At 47.5% G+C, this 13,820-nt stretch overlaps 1 protein-coding gene and 1 long non-coding RNA gene across 2 annotated transcripts in view; one reads left to right on the forward strand and one right to left on the reverse strand.

Moving 5' to 3' along the window:
- Nucleotides 1-3,131: 3,131 nt before the first annotated feature.
- tnfsf18 (TNF superfamily member 18) overlaps nt 3,132-13,820 on the reverse strand; it is a 15,798-nt gene continuing 5,109 nt past the window's right edge. The window contains exons 2-3 of the mRNA XM_070449706.1: nt 5,355-5,421; nt 3,132-5,241 (exon numbers count right to left, since the gene is read on the reverse strand). Of these exons, the coding sequence (XP_070305807.1) occupies nt 4,889-5,241; nt 5,355-5,421 (420 nt within the window). The 3' untranslated portion in view covers nt 3,132-4,888. The remainder of the gene's footprint in view (nt 5,242-5,354; nt 5,422-13,820) is intronic.
- The window catches only part of LOC139029526 (uncharacterized), a 14,185-nt gene continuing 6,158 nt past the window's right edge, over nt 5,794-13,820 (forward strand). The window contains exon 1 of the long non-coding RNA XR_011481861.1: nt 5,794-6,726. This is a non-coding gene — a long non-coding RNA (uncharacterized lncRNA). The remainder of the gene's footprint in view (nt 6,727-13,820) is intronic.

Consider the following 13,820-nt stretch of genomic DNA (forward strand, 5'->3'; position numbering starts at 1 on the left):
ACACACACACACACACACACACACACACACACACACCCACACAAACACCACACACACACACACACACACACACACACACACCACACACACACACACCACACACAACACACACACACACACAACACTTTAAACCACCATATGCACTTTTGAGACCCCTCTTTCAAAGTACTTGAGATCTCTTCTTTTAGCCAAGGTAGCCAAAATAATGGGCAACTGAAAATGTTTATACATGACCCTAAGCATGATGGGATGTTTTAATTGCTTACCTAACTCAGGAACCGCCTGTGTGGAAGCACCTGCTTTCAATATATGTGTATCCCTCATTTACTCCAGTGTTTCCTTTATTTTGTCAGTTACCTATACATGCCATGATGAATGGGTACCACACTGTTAGAAATATATGTGAGTATCATTTCACAGTTGGGTTGCATCATTCCATATCTCTCTCCAGAAACATTGTCAAGCAAACTATGAATTCTGGATAATCATATTCGTATGTTTCAATATAATTTTCCATTGACTGGGAGAGACAGAGTGTTAGAAAGAAAGAGCGTTAGAAAGAAAAGAGAGAGAGAGATAGAAAGAGAGAGAGAGATAAGAGCAAATAAACATTTTGAGGAAAYTGTCATGATGACGTCTTAGTGCGTGGAAATAAGAAGCAGAGGCAACGCGTACTGCATCCGTACTGAAACACACACAAAACACTCTCTCTCTCGTGTGGACTTGCCCATACCTCCTGTCTTTAACCTCACACCTGGCAGTGGAAAGTCATCACATTACGAAACGTGGTCTAGGCTTCCTCATGAAGCCTCTCCAAGGAGTGGGTGGACGCTAGTCTCTGATCTCTGTTTACGTGGGACAGCATTCTGGATAAACTCAGTGCGTAATCGGAATCTGTGGTTTTAAMAGCTAATGTTACAATGATTAGAAAGATGTAAGGTTATCGTTGAAATGGAGAAAAAAAATAAAAATAAAACCCCAACGACTGGAAAAATGTGTGTTGTGTCTGGGTTGTGATGAGTCATGCTGTGCTACACAACACTTTCTCTCCCTCCTGCAAGGATATAAGTAGAAAGTATCACTGATTTGATGTGCTGTGTGATACCTCTGTGACAGTTTACAATATAAGCCAATATAAGATCTTCTTTACTTAGCTCTCAGCCTCTGGAGGGTCTGTTCCTCGACAGCATAGTTAAAGGGAGGGCCCTTGAATGTATTATTCAACCAACGTGTGGGGGACACACTGTAAGGACCTCCTACTTTCACTTGATCTCTGGGGTCTCATGGTTCAGTAAGTCACACAACTATACAGATGTAGGATCTTAATTTGAGCCAGTTGGTTACAGCAGGAAAATAATCCCTTAGCACCAGGAAATTTGAATTATTATGTGTTTTATAATTAATGGACATTTTTGTAGGGGTACAGTGCATTCGGAAAGTATTCAGACCCCTTGACTTTTTTCACATTTTGTTACGTTACAACCTTATTCTAAAATTGATTAAATCAAATGTTTTTCTCATCAATCTACACACAATACCCCATAATGACAGAGCAAAAACAGGTTTTTAGAAATTTCAGCAAATGTATTAATAATACAGAAATACCTTATTTACATAAATATTCAGACCCTTTGCTATGAGACTCTCATCATTCTTCAATGGAAGAAGTTTGGAACCACCAAGCCTCTTCCTAGAGCTAGCCACCCGACCAAACTGAGCAATCGGGGGAGAAGGGCCTTCTTCAAGGAGGTGACCAAGAACCCGATGGTCACCCTGACAGAGCTCCAGAGTTCCACTGTGGAGATGGGAGAACCTTCCAGAAGGACAACCATCTCTGCAGCACTCCACCAATCAGGCCTTTATGGTAGAGTGGCCAGACGGAAGCCAATCCTCAGTAAAAGGCACATGACAGCCCACTTGGAGTTTGCCAAAAGGCACCTAAAGACTCTTAGACCATGAGAAACAAGAGTGTCTGGTCTGATGAAACCAAGATTGAACTATTTGGCCTGAATGCCATGCGTTACGTCTGGAGGAAACCTGGCACCATCCCTACGGTGAAGCATGGTGGTGGCAGCATCATGCTGTGGGGATGTTTTTCAGCGGCAGGCACTGGGAAACTAGTCAGGATCGAGGGAAAGATGAACAGAGCAAAGTAAAGAGAGATTCCTGATGAAAACCCGCTCAGGACCTCAGACTGGGACAAAGGTTCACCTTCCAACGGGACAATGACCCTAAGCACACAGCCAAGACAACGCAGGAGTGGCTTCGGACAAGTCTCTGAATGTCCTTGAGTGGCCCAGCCAGAGCCTGGACTTGAATCCGATCGAACGTCTCTGGAGAGACCTGAAAATAGCTGTGCACCTATGCTCTCCATCCAACCTGACAGAGCTTGAGAGGATCTGCAGAGAAGAATGGGAGAAACTCCCCAAATAGAGCTGTGCCAAGCTTGTAGCATCATACCCAAGAAGACTCGAGGCTGTAATCGCTGCCAAAGGTGCTTCAACAAAGTACTGAGTAAAGGGTCTGAATAGTTATGTAAATGTGATATTTCCGTTTTTTTTTTTTTATATACATTTGCAAACATTTCTAAAAACCTATTTTTGCTTTCTCATTATGGGGTATTGTTTGCACAGAAATATTTAATACATTTTAGAATAAGGCTGTAATGTAACAAAATGTGGAACAAGTCATGGGGTCTGAATTCTTTCTGAACGTACTGTAGATACATTTTTCTTAATGGAAAATCAAGTCGGAAATTTCAGTGTAGAAATTACAAACTTTAGAAGCCTTTTAAACCTCAAATACGCTACAAGTTACTCTGCAACAGGGGGATCAAATGATGATCCTACATCTGTAGTTCGATATGACCCTTATTTCACTGTGTTGGTAATGATTCACATCTGGTGGTTTCACATCTGTTTATAATAGCTCTCACCCCCTACAGCGTTGGTATGACACCATTAGGCTTACATCTATTTGTGCTTTATTTGTATATCATTTCATTTCATGATTTAGTCCTCATTTCTGTAATTATGGCTTCAACAAATAATATTTGAAGGTGAAATAAAAGCCATATACAAGTCAAATATTGTACTTCATTTATTTGTTTGGAGAACAAAATATTCCAGTGCTTTCTTAATATAATAGATTACATTCATGTTTCCCAGCGGGAACTTCACTTGTGGAATTCGTAACAACGTACATTTTATCCTAGTTTATTTGGCGCTATAAAGTCGGTTTCCATCCAATTTGCGTTAGATTTTCATGCTAATATTCTAAAATCTGCTAAAACGATATGTGCATTCCCCCGCCAGGGATGTTTCCATCAAACATACTTTTTCATGGGTAAAAGGCTGTGCTTGAGGACGTAGTGCAGATAAAAAATAACTTCTGCCGTTAAATTCCCATGTATCCTACCGAATGGAAAATGGGTTTCCACCGCATTTTCAACTCGACTGATGGAGTACGAAACGCGCACTCTGATCTTGGAACACGCGCTCTAGCCAATAGCTCGCAGATTCAGTGCGGTAGGCTACCAACATTGTGCGATTATTGGATAAGAGCAATATTATTTGTATTTTTCAAAAGGCAGCCAAGAATCGATCATCGTCCAGAAGAAGACCCTCGATATTTATTGAAAAGGAGCATCACCTTGCACATTCACCACCATGTGAAGTTGATCATAATGTATTTCATCTGTAGCCTAATAAACTGCATGCTTTCCCGAGTCATAGTGGGAGAACCACACAATTTATCATGGCGTGACTCCAAGTTTACATCGATATGATGGTTATTACATCAATATTTGCGCATGAAGGTGTTTCCACTGCCATTTCTCGCATAACTAATTTTACCGACACAAAACGACCCCACCTTGTATAGCGTACATTGTATTGTCTACATTTGGAAGGTTTACCGAAACATTTTCTGTTTCCATCAGGCCTGTCATTAAATGTTTTAGCTGACGTACTTTACTCGCATAAAAGGATTGAATGGAAACCTGGTTAGTGACATACATTCATGGATTATCTCTACATCTCATCCTACAACATACTCAACATGTCCTTCAAATTAGATATAGAAAATAAATAAGAAGAAAATAATAATAAGATAATATTGTAATAAGACATAAATAGGTAAAAAAACGAATATTTTAAATACAAAGCAATACGCAAATATTAAAGTAAACATTAAAGATATGTTGATACTGTGCATTCTCTCAACAACCCTGTGCACATGACTTGATAAGACAATCCCCTCATTCATAGCTTAAAAAMCWATATTTACTGGAAAAACATACTAACTATAATCCTGAGCGGTAAAAACAGTGCTACTTCATCMAAGAGAGAAAAAGGCCAAAGTAACAGTACAACCCATAACCCATGATGACCAATACTTTTAAACATATTTTTCCAACATTACAAGACACATTATTATTTTACATTTTTAATCCCCCTTCCCTGCAGGAGGCCTTTTGCATTTTAGTAGGCCCTCGTTGTAAATAAGAATGTGTTCTTAACTGATTTTTCTAGTTAAATAAAGGTTAATTTTTTTTTTTTTTTTTTAATCAGTAGAATTCTGGAAAGAAAATCCTTGCAGCTCAAAACCAGTTGGAAGGCTAGGTAGAGTATAAAGCAGTGGAATAATCTTCTATGATGAGCAGGGAGTCGGACTGAATCAGTTTCAGTCAAATATATCGTGTCTCCCACATGATCTTCCCCACTACTCCACCTCTCTGACAGGTGGTGGGATGATGGGTTGATCCCAGTTAGCTCCAGATCCCCAGGATCTATTCAATCAACCCCTACCAAATGACTCCCTGATCTAGCCCCCAGCATGTGTCTATGAAGACAGGAGTGTCTATATCCAATAGATTCTAAAGATATAATTATGGACCTATGATGCCCAGGTATGTGGCGGTGTAGGTGGTGTTGATCCTGGCACCAGGGGAGACAGTGACTGTGAGGATGTCAGAGGCTGCTAGATCCACARCCCTGCCCAGGAACCCTGTGCTGAGGGAGGTGTTGGTCATCCTTACTTCCAGCAGGACTCTGTTGGGCTTGTTCACTCTCACTATGTGCTGTCCAKACACCTCTGGTGTCTCCAGAGTCACCTGAAGATACAGGAAGTAACAACCATCCTGGTTGATGGTCAGGGATCCTTCCTTTAGGGAGACARAATTATTYGCCTTGGACTGCGTCTTCCACTTGATCCCACTTCTCGCCACCGAGACATCATTATCTGTGGATGATMMRTTGAAAACTGGCATCAGTAATGTGGCTAGAATTGGAATATAAATGAATTGTGACTATATCTAAAAATTCAAAGAGACTGAACTTTCTAAGAACTCTCACCGTCTATACTTGTGGGTTCAAAGGTGAGCATTTGCCATGGCACTCTTTGTTGCTCCAGGGGTATGCTCTGTGGGGACAGAAATAACTCATCATTAGTCACTGATCTCTCTACTCATTGAAGTAATGGTGGGCATCCAAGCAACACGACTCAAATCCTAACAGTAAAACAAAGAAGGGTTGTGGTCAATTCCATTTCAATTCCAGTCAATTYAAAAWGTAATTTTCCTCATTGAAAAGCACTGAAGATAATTGGAACTGGAATTTGAATTTCAGTGTACTTCCTGAATTGACTGGAATTTAAATATAATTAACCCCAACCCTGGAACAAAGTATGATCTTCAAACTATCCTTTTTATCTGTGACAGGGTACGAACTACAGCTGTTGTCTATGTTTCCCTGGGGACCCTATTTAGGGAAGCACAGGCAGGAAGGTATAAAAGCACCCCTCAGTTTCTGCAGAGACGGAAGATACATTTGTAAAGGATATGGTTACGTGTCAAATGTTTGCAGATGGGAGAAGTATAGTATTGAAGAATCTGTCAATGGAAAATGTTGCAACTGTGGTGGGGATCAGTCTCCGGACTTCCTTGAGTGCCCTGTTAGGGTGAAAGAGGTTGAGGTGCCAAGAATCAGGGCTGGCAGCAGATCTCTTATGTGGAGGCGGTGAAGAGAGTTGAAGGAGCAAGAGGCAACAGTGTTGAAGATATGGAGGTGGATGCATTCCAACCAGTTGCTAGTGTTTTAAGTCAATTGAGTGATCTGGATACACTCATTGTGAAGAAAGTGGATTTTGTGGAATTTATAGCCACAGTGAGTGTCTAAGTGTCTAAGAAGTCCAAGAAGCTGGACATCATCATATCTGCAGCCGAGAAGTTTTTGGGGCTCCAAGACTTCATGGCAGAAGCACTGCAAGGACTATTGTTGCTAGTAAATGTACCCGCCCTCACAGGAGTCTTTATAGCCTGTTTAGGGACCTGATTGGATATTTTTTTTTTTTACAGAAAAGCAGGTTGATTTTGTTTAGTTAATTTCTTTTTTGATAGATTATAAGATATTTTATTTATTTTTACCCACATTATTTCCTTTTTGGGGATCCTTATTATTCACCTGCACAGTAGCTGGCGGAATGCACATCACATTTACATTTTTGCGAAAGCCATTATACCATAGTTCACTCAGGCCATTCTTCTTCTATCTTAATTTATCCACCATTTTTGGTATTTGTTCAAGAGAGCTTTTTGTCCCTGAAGAGAATTTGGAGATGTTGTACTGTATTGGTGCTGAGCAAGTTCATGTTTGAGGGAAACCATTTTGAGAATCATGCTGATTTTTTTGAAGAAGAATTTGGGGTGAGGTCAAATGCGCTCTGAAGGTATGTTTGTTACATTATTTGTATCGATGCTGATATACAGTACCAGTCAAAAGTTTGGAAACACCTACTCATTCAAAGGTTGACTATTTTCTACATAGTAGAATAATGGTGACAACATCAACACTATAAAATATGGAATATGTGGAATCATGTAGTAACCAAAAAAGTGTTAAACAAATCAAAATATATTTCATATGTTAGATTCTTCAAAGTAGCCACCCTTTGCCTTGATGACAGCTTTGCACACTCTTGGCATCCTCTCAACCAGCTTCACCTGGAATGCTTTTCCAAGGAGTTCCCACATATGCTGAGCACTTGTTGGCTGCTTTCCCTTCACTCTGCGATCCAACTCATCCCAAACCATCTCAATTGGGTTGAGGTCGGGTGATTGTGGAGGCCAGGTCATCTGATGCAGCACTCCATCACTCTCCTTCTTGGTCAAATGGTCCTTACACAGGCTGGAGGTGTGTTGGGTCATTGTATTGTTGAAAAACAAATGATAGTCCCACTAAGCGCAAACCAGATGGGATGGTGTATTGCTGCAGAATGCTGTGGTAGCCATGCAGGTTAAGTGTACCTTGAATTCTAAATAAATCACTGACAGTGTCACCAACAATGCACTCCAACACCATCACACCTCCTCCTCCATGCTTCATGGTGGGAACAACACATCCAGAGATCATCCTTTCACCTACTCTGCATCTCACAAATACACGGCAGTTGGAACCAAAAATCTAAATTTTGGAGTCATCAGACCAAAGGACAGATTTCCACCGGTCTAATGTTCATTGCTCGTGTTTCTTGGCCCAAGCAAGTCTTATTGCAAATATATAATAATATATATTATTATTATTGGTGTCCTTTATTAGTGGTTTCTTTACAGCAATTTGACAATGAAGGCTTGATTCACACAGTCTCCTCTGAACAGTTGATGTGTCTGTTACTTTAACTCTGTGAAGCATTTATTTGGGCTGCAATTTCTGAGGCTGGTAACTCTAATGAACTTATTCTCTGCATAAGAGGTAACTCTGGGTGTTCCTTTCCTGTGGCGGTCCTCATGAGAGCCAGTTTCATCATAACACTTGATGGTTTTTGCGACTGCACTTTAAGAAACGCTTAAAGTTCTTGAAACGTTCCGCATTGACTGACCTTCATGTCTTAACGTAATGATGGACTGTCATTTCTCTTTGCTTATTTGAGCTGTTCTTGCCATAATATGGACTTGGTCTTTTACCAAATAGGGCTATATTCTGTATATCTTCCCTTCCTTGTCACAACACAACTGATTGATTGGCTCAAAGCATCAAGAAGGAAAGAAATTCCACAGATTACCTTTTAACAAAAATGCATTAATTGAAATGCATTCCAGGTGACTACCTCATGATGCTGGTTGAGAGAATGCCAAGAGTGTGCAAAGCTGTCGTCAAGGCAAAGGGTGGCTACTTTGAAGAATCTAAAATATATTTTTATTTAACACTTTTTTGGTTACTACATGATTCCATATGTGTTATTTCATAGTTTTGATGTCTTCACTATTATTCTACAATGTAGAAAACAGCCGAAATAAAGAAAACCCCTGGAATGAGTAGATGTGTCAAACCTTTGACTGGTACTGTATGTGTGACATATTTGAAAATGTTCCTATTTGTTCTGTGCTGTCACTGCAATAGTGGATTCTATTTTTTAGTTGGTGAGACTATTCTTGTGTTGGAGAGGCATTGGGAGTGCAACCAGTATAGTGACTCAGACCTCCATTAAGGTAATTGTTTATTCTGTTGTGCGTTTATATTTTAGTGAAATATTTACTGTTTATTTATAGTGTCCAACAAGCAAACCTAACCTCTAAGTGTAACGGTCGTTCTCCCTCCTCTTCGTTGAAGAGGAGGATAGGGATTGGACCAAAGCGTTTGCGTGTTGTGAAGACATAATGCAGTTTAATAAAGTAAAGTCGAAAACACGAAAACACTTAAACAAACTACAAAACAATAAACGATGTTAGACAGACCTGGACTTGATTGCTTACAAATAAACGAAGAACGCACGAACAGGAACAGACTACATACACGAACGACAAAACGAAACAGTCCCGTGTGGTAAACATACAGACACAGGAGACAACCCCCACAACAAACAATGTGAAACAACCTACCTTAATATGGTTCTCAATCAGAGGAAACGTAAAACACCTGCCTCTAATTGAGAACCATATCAGGCAACCCAATAACCAACATAGAAACACATAACATAGATGCCCACCCAACTCACGCCTGACAACTAAACACATACAAAAACAGAGAAAAACAGGTCAGGAACGTGACATAACCCCCTCAAGGTGCGCACTCCGGAGACGCACCACCAAAAGTCTAGGGAGGGTCTGGGTGGCATCTGTCCACGGTGGCGGCTCAGCTCTGGGCGTGGTCCCCACCACCATAGTCATCGCTTCCGTATCCCCCTCCCAATGACCACCCTCCAAATAAACCCACCTAATTTAAGGGCCCACACGGGAAAGGGCAGCTCCGACTGAGGGGCGGCATGACGAGGGAGCGCTCGACTGAAGGACGGCAGCTCCGGACTTGAAGGACGACAGCTCCGGACTGAGGACGACAGCTCCGGACTGAGGGACGGCAGCTCCGGACTGAAGGACGGCAGCTCCGGACTGAGGGACGGCAGCTCCGGACTGAGGGACGGCAGCTCCGGACTGAGGGACGGCAGCTCCGGACTGAGGGACGGCAGCTCCGGACTGAAAGGCGGCAGCTCCGGACTGAGGACGGCAGCATCGGACTGAGGGACGACAGCTCCGGCTGAGGGACGGCAGCTCCGGACTGAGGGACGGCAGCTCCGGACTGAGGGATCGGGAGCTCGCTGAGGACGGGACCCGGACTGGCGACGGCTATGGCTCGCTGACGGCTCTGGCTGTCATGGCTCCTGACGCTCTGGCTGCTCATGGCTCGCTGAGGCTCTGGCTGCTCATGGCTCCTGACGGCTTCTGGCTGCTCATGGCTCGCTGACGGCTCTGGCTGCATGGGCTCCTGACGGCTTCTGGCTACTCATGGCTCGCTGACGCTCTGGCGTGGCTGCTGCACGGCTCTGCTGCTCATGGCTCGCTGACGCTCTGGCAGATCATGGCTGACTGGCGGCTTCTGGCAGATCCCTGGCGCTCTGGCAGATCCTGGCTGACTGGCGGCTTCTGGCAGATCCTGGCTGACTGGCGGCTCTTGCAGATCCTGGCTGGTTGGCGGCTCTGGCAGATCTGGCTGTTGGCGGCTCTGGCAGTCTGCTGGTTGGCGGCTCGGGCAGATCCTGACTGAGAAACGGCTTCTAGCGGCTCCTGACTGACGAATGGCTCTGACGGCTCGGACAGACGGATGGCTCAGATGGCGCGGCAGCACGGATGGCTCTGGATGGGCTGCTGGGCAGACGATGGCTCAGATGGCGCTGGCATCAAAGACGGGCAGTCTGGCCGATGAGGGCGCACTGTAAGGCCCGGTGCATGGGTACCGGAACTGGAAGGTACGGGCTAAGGACACGCACATCAGGCTAGTGCGGGACAGCCAAAGGACACACTGAGACTCCTCAAAGCGTACTATAGGCCTGGTTGCGGGGTACGGCACTGTGGTACGGGCTGAGGGCACCGCACATCAGGACGAGTACGGGGAGAAGGAACAGTGTGTACAGGGCTCTGGAGACGCACAGGAGGCTTGGTGCGTGGTGTAGGCAAAGGTGGTAATAGGCTGGAGACACGCCCCACAGGGCTAGTGCGTGAGGAGGAACATGGCTCTGGGACGCACAGGAAGCCTGGTGCGCGTGTAGGCACTGGTGGTAATGGGCTGGAGACACGCACCACAGGGCTAGTGCATGGAGGAGGAACAGGGCTCTGGGGACCGCACAGGAAGCCTGCGTGCGCGGTGTAGGCACTGGTGGTAATGGGCTAGGGCGGGGAGGTGGCGCCGGAAATACCGGACCGTGCAGGCGTCTCGGCTCCCTTGAGCACTGAGCCTGCCCAACCTTACCTGGTTGTATTCTCCCCGTAGCCCGACCAGTGCGGGGAGGTGGAATAACCCGCACTGGCTATGTAGGCGAACCGGGGACACCATGCGTAAGGCTGGTGCCATGTAAGCCGGCCCGAGGAGACGCACTGGAGACCAGACGCTTGAGCCGGCTTCATGGCACCTGGCTCAATATTCAATCTAGCCGGCGGATACGAGAGCTGGTATGTACCGCCAGGGCTATGCACACGTACAGGGAGACACCAGCGCTCTACTGTACACGGTGTCCTGACCGTACTCTCGCTCTCCACGGTAAGTACAGGGGTAGCGCAGGTCTCCTACCTAACTTCGCCACACTCCCTTTTAGCCCCCCCGCCCCCCCCCCAAGAGTTTTTGGGTTTTCCTCTCGGATTTCCAGCCACGTCTCCTTGCTGCCTCCTACAATACACCGTCCGGGTTTTCGCTGCCTCCCCTCTTCAAACAGCCGGGTCGATATTCCCCTGTCGAGCCCATGGACCTTTCCGTTCAACTATTTCCTCCCAATCCACGAGTCCTGAGTGTACGTTCGGCCGCTGCTGCTGGTTCCCTATCAGCCGTTGATTTCCTTTGGTTGGTGGGTGGTTCTGTAACGGTCGTTCTCCTCCCTCTTCGCTTGAAGAGGAGGAGTAGGGATTGGACCAAAGCGTCAGCGTGTTGTGAAGACATAATGCAGTTTACATAAAGTAAAGTCCGAAACAGCGAACAACACTTACCAACAACTACAAAACAAATAAACGATGAGACAGACCTGGACATTGATTGCTTACAAAATAAACGAAGAACGCACGAACAGGAACAGACCTACATACACAGAACGACAAACGAAACAGTCCCGTGTGGCTAAACATACAGACACAGGAGACAACCACCACAAAACAATGTGAAACAACTACCTTAATATGGTTCTCAATCAGAGGAACGTAAAACACCTGCCTTAATTGAGAACCATATCAGGCAACCCAATAACCAACATAGAAACACATAACATAGAATGCCCACCCCAACTCACGCCCTGACCAACTAAACACATACAAAACAAGAGAAAACAGGTCAGGACGTGACATAACCCCCCTCAAGGTGCGCACTCCGGACGCACCACCAAAAGTCTAGGGAGGGTCTGGGTGGCATCTGTCCACGTGTGCGGCTCAGGCTCTGGGCGTAGGTCCCCACCCCACCATAGTCAATCCCCTTCCGTATCCCCCTCCACAATGACCACCCTCCAAATAAACCCACCTAATTTAAGGGCCACACCGGATAAGGGGCAGCTCCGGACATGAGGGAGCAGCACTTCCGGACTGAGGGACGGCAGCTCCGGACTGAAGGACAGCCGCTCCGGACTGAAGGACGACAGCTCCGGACTGAGGACGAACAGCTCGGACTGAGGGACGGCAGCTCCGGACTGAAGGATGGCAGCCTCCGGACTGCAGGACGGCAGCTCCGGACTCGAGGGCCGGCACCTCCGGACTGAGGCGGCAGCTCCGGACTGAGGGCGGCAGCTCCGGACTGAGGACACGGCAGCTCCGGACTGAGGGACGGCAGCAGCTACGGACTGAAGGACGGACAGCTCCGGACTGAGGACGGCAGCTCCCGATCCTGAGGGACGGCAGCTCCGGGACCGTAGGAGGGAGTCCGGACTGAGGGCACGGGAAGCTGGCCGGACTGGCCTGAGGCTCATGTGCTCGCTGACGGCTTCTGGACTGCTCATGGCTCGCTGACGCTCTGGCTGCTCATGGCTCGCTGCGGCTTCTGGCTCACTCATGGCTCGCTGACGCTCTGGCTGCTCATGGCTGCTGACGGCCTCTGGCTGCTCATGGCTCGCTGACGGCTCTGGCTACTCATGGCTCGCTGACTGGCTCTGGCTGCTCATGGCTCGCTGACGGCTCTGGCTGCTCATGGCTCGCTGACCGGCTCTGGCAGATCCTGGCTGACTGCGGCGCTCGGCGAGATCCTGGCGGCTCTGGCAGATCTGGCTGACTGGCGTGCCTTGGCAGATCCCTGGCTGACTGGCGGCTTCTTGGCAGAGTCCCTGGCTGGTGCGCGGCTTCTGGCAGTATTCCTGGCTGACCTCGATTGGCGGCTCTGGCAGATCCTGGCTGGTTGGGCTCGGGCAGACTCGCTGACGTGCACGAATACGTCTCTAGCGGCTCCTGCAACTGACGAATGGCGTCTGAAGGCCGGGACAGACGGAGGCTCAGATGGCGCTGGGCAGACGGATGGCTCAGATGGCCGCTGGGCAGACGGATGGCCTCAGATGGCGCTTGGCAGACAGGGCGCTCTGGCGGATGAGGCGCACTGAGGCCGCCTAACAAGTGAGCTCTACTCCGGCAGAACTGCTGGCACATACGCGGAAGCTAGGTACCATGGATGACCGGGCTACAGACACACGCACCATCAGAGCTATGCGGGAATCAGCAGACGGGGCACTGGATCTACTCAAAGCGTACTCATAGGCCTGGTGCGTGGTACCGGCACCTGGGTACCGGGCGTGAGGCATAGCGCACATCCAGGACGAGTCCACGGGGAAGAAGGAACAGTGTGTTACAGGGCTCTGGACACGCACAGGAGGCTTGGTGCGGTGGCTGTAGGCAAAAGGTGGTAATAGCGCATGGAGCCCGCACCACAGGGCTAGTGCGTGGTAGGAGGAACATGGCTCTGGGCGCACAGGAAGCCTGGTGGCGCGCGGTGTAGGCACTGAGTCGGTAATGGGCTGGAGACACGCACCACGGGCTAGTGCATGGAGGAGGACAGGGCTCTGGGACGCCCAAGGAAGCCTGCCAGTGCGCGTGCTAGGCACTGGTCGGTAATGCGGGCTAGGCGTGGGACGGTGGCGCCGGAAATACCGGACCGCGTGCAGGCGTACTGGTCCCTTGAGCATGAGCTGCCCAACCTTACCTGGTTTATTCTCCGTAGCACGACCAGTGCCCCGAGGGAGGTGGAATACCCGCACTGCGCTATGTGGTAGCGAACCGGGGACACCGATGCGTAAGCTATGTGCGCTCCCTGTAAGCCGGCCCCGAGGAGACGCACTGGAGACCAGGACGCGTTGAGGCCGGCTTCATGCACCTGCTC

Source organism: Salvelinus sp. IW2-2015, linkage group LG20, assembly GCF_002910315.2.
Source record: "Salvelinus sp. IW2-2015 linkage group LG20, ASM291031v2, whole genome shotgun sequence".
In the NCBI taxonomy this organism is placed as follows: domain Eukaryota; kingdom Metazoa; phylum Chordata; class Actinopteri; order Salmoniformes; family Salmonidae; genus Salvelinus; species Salvelinus sp. IW2-2015.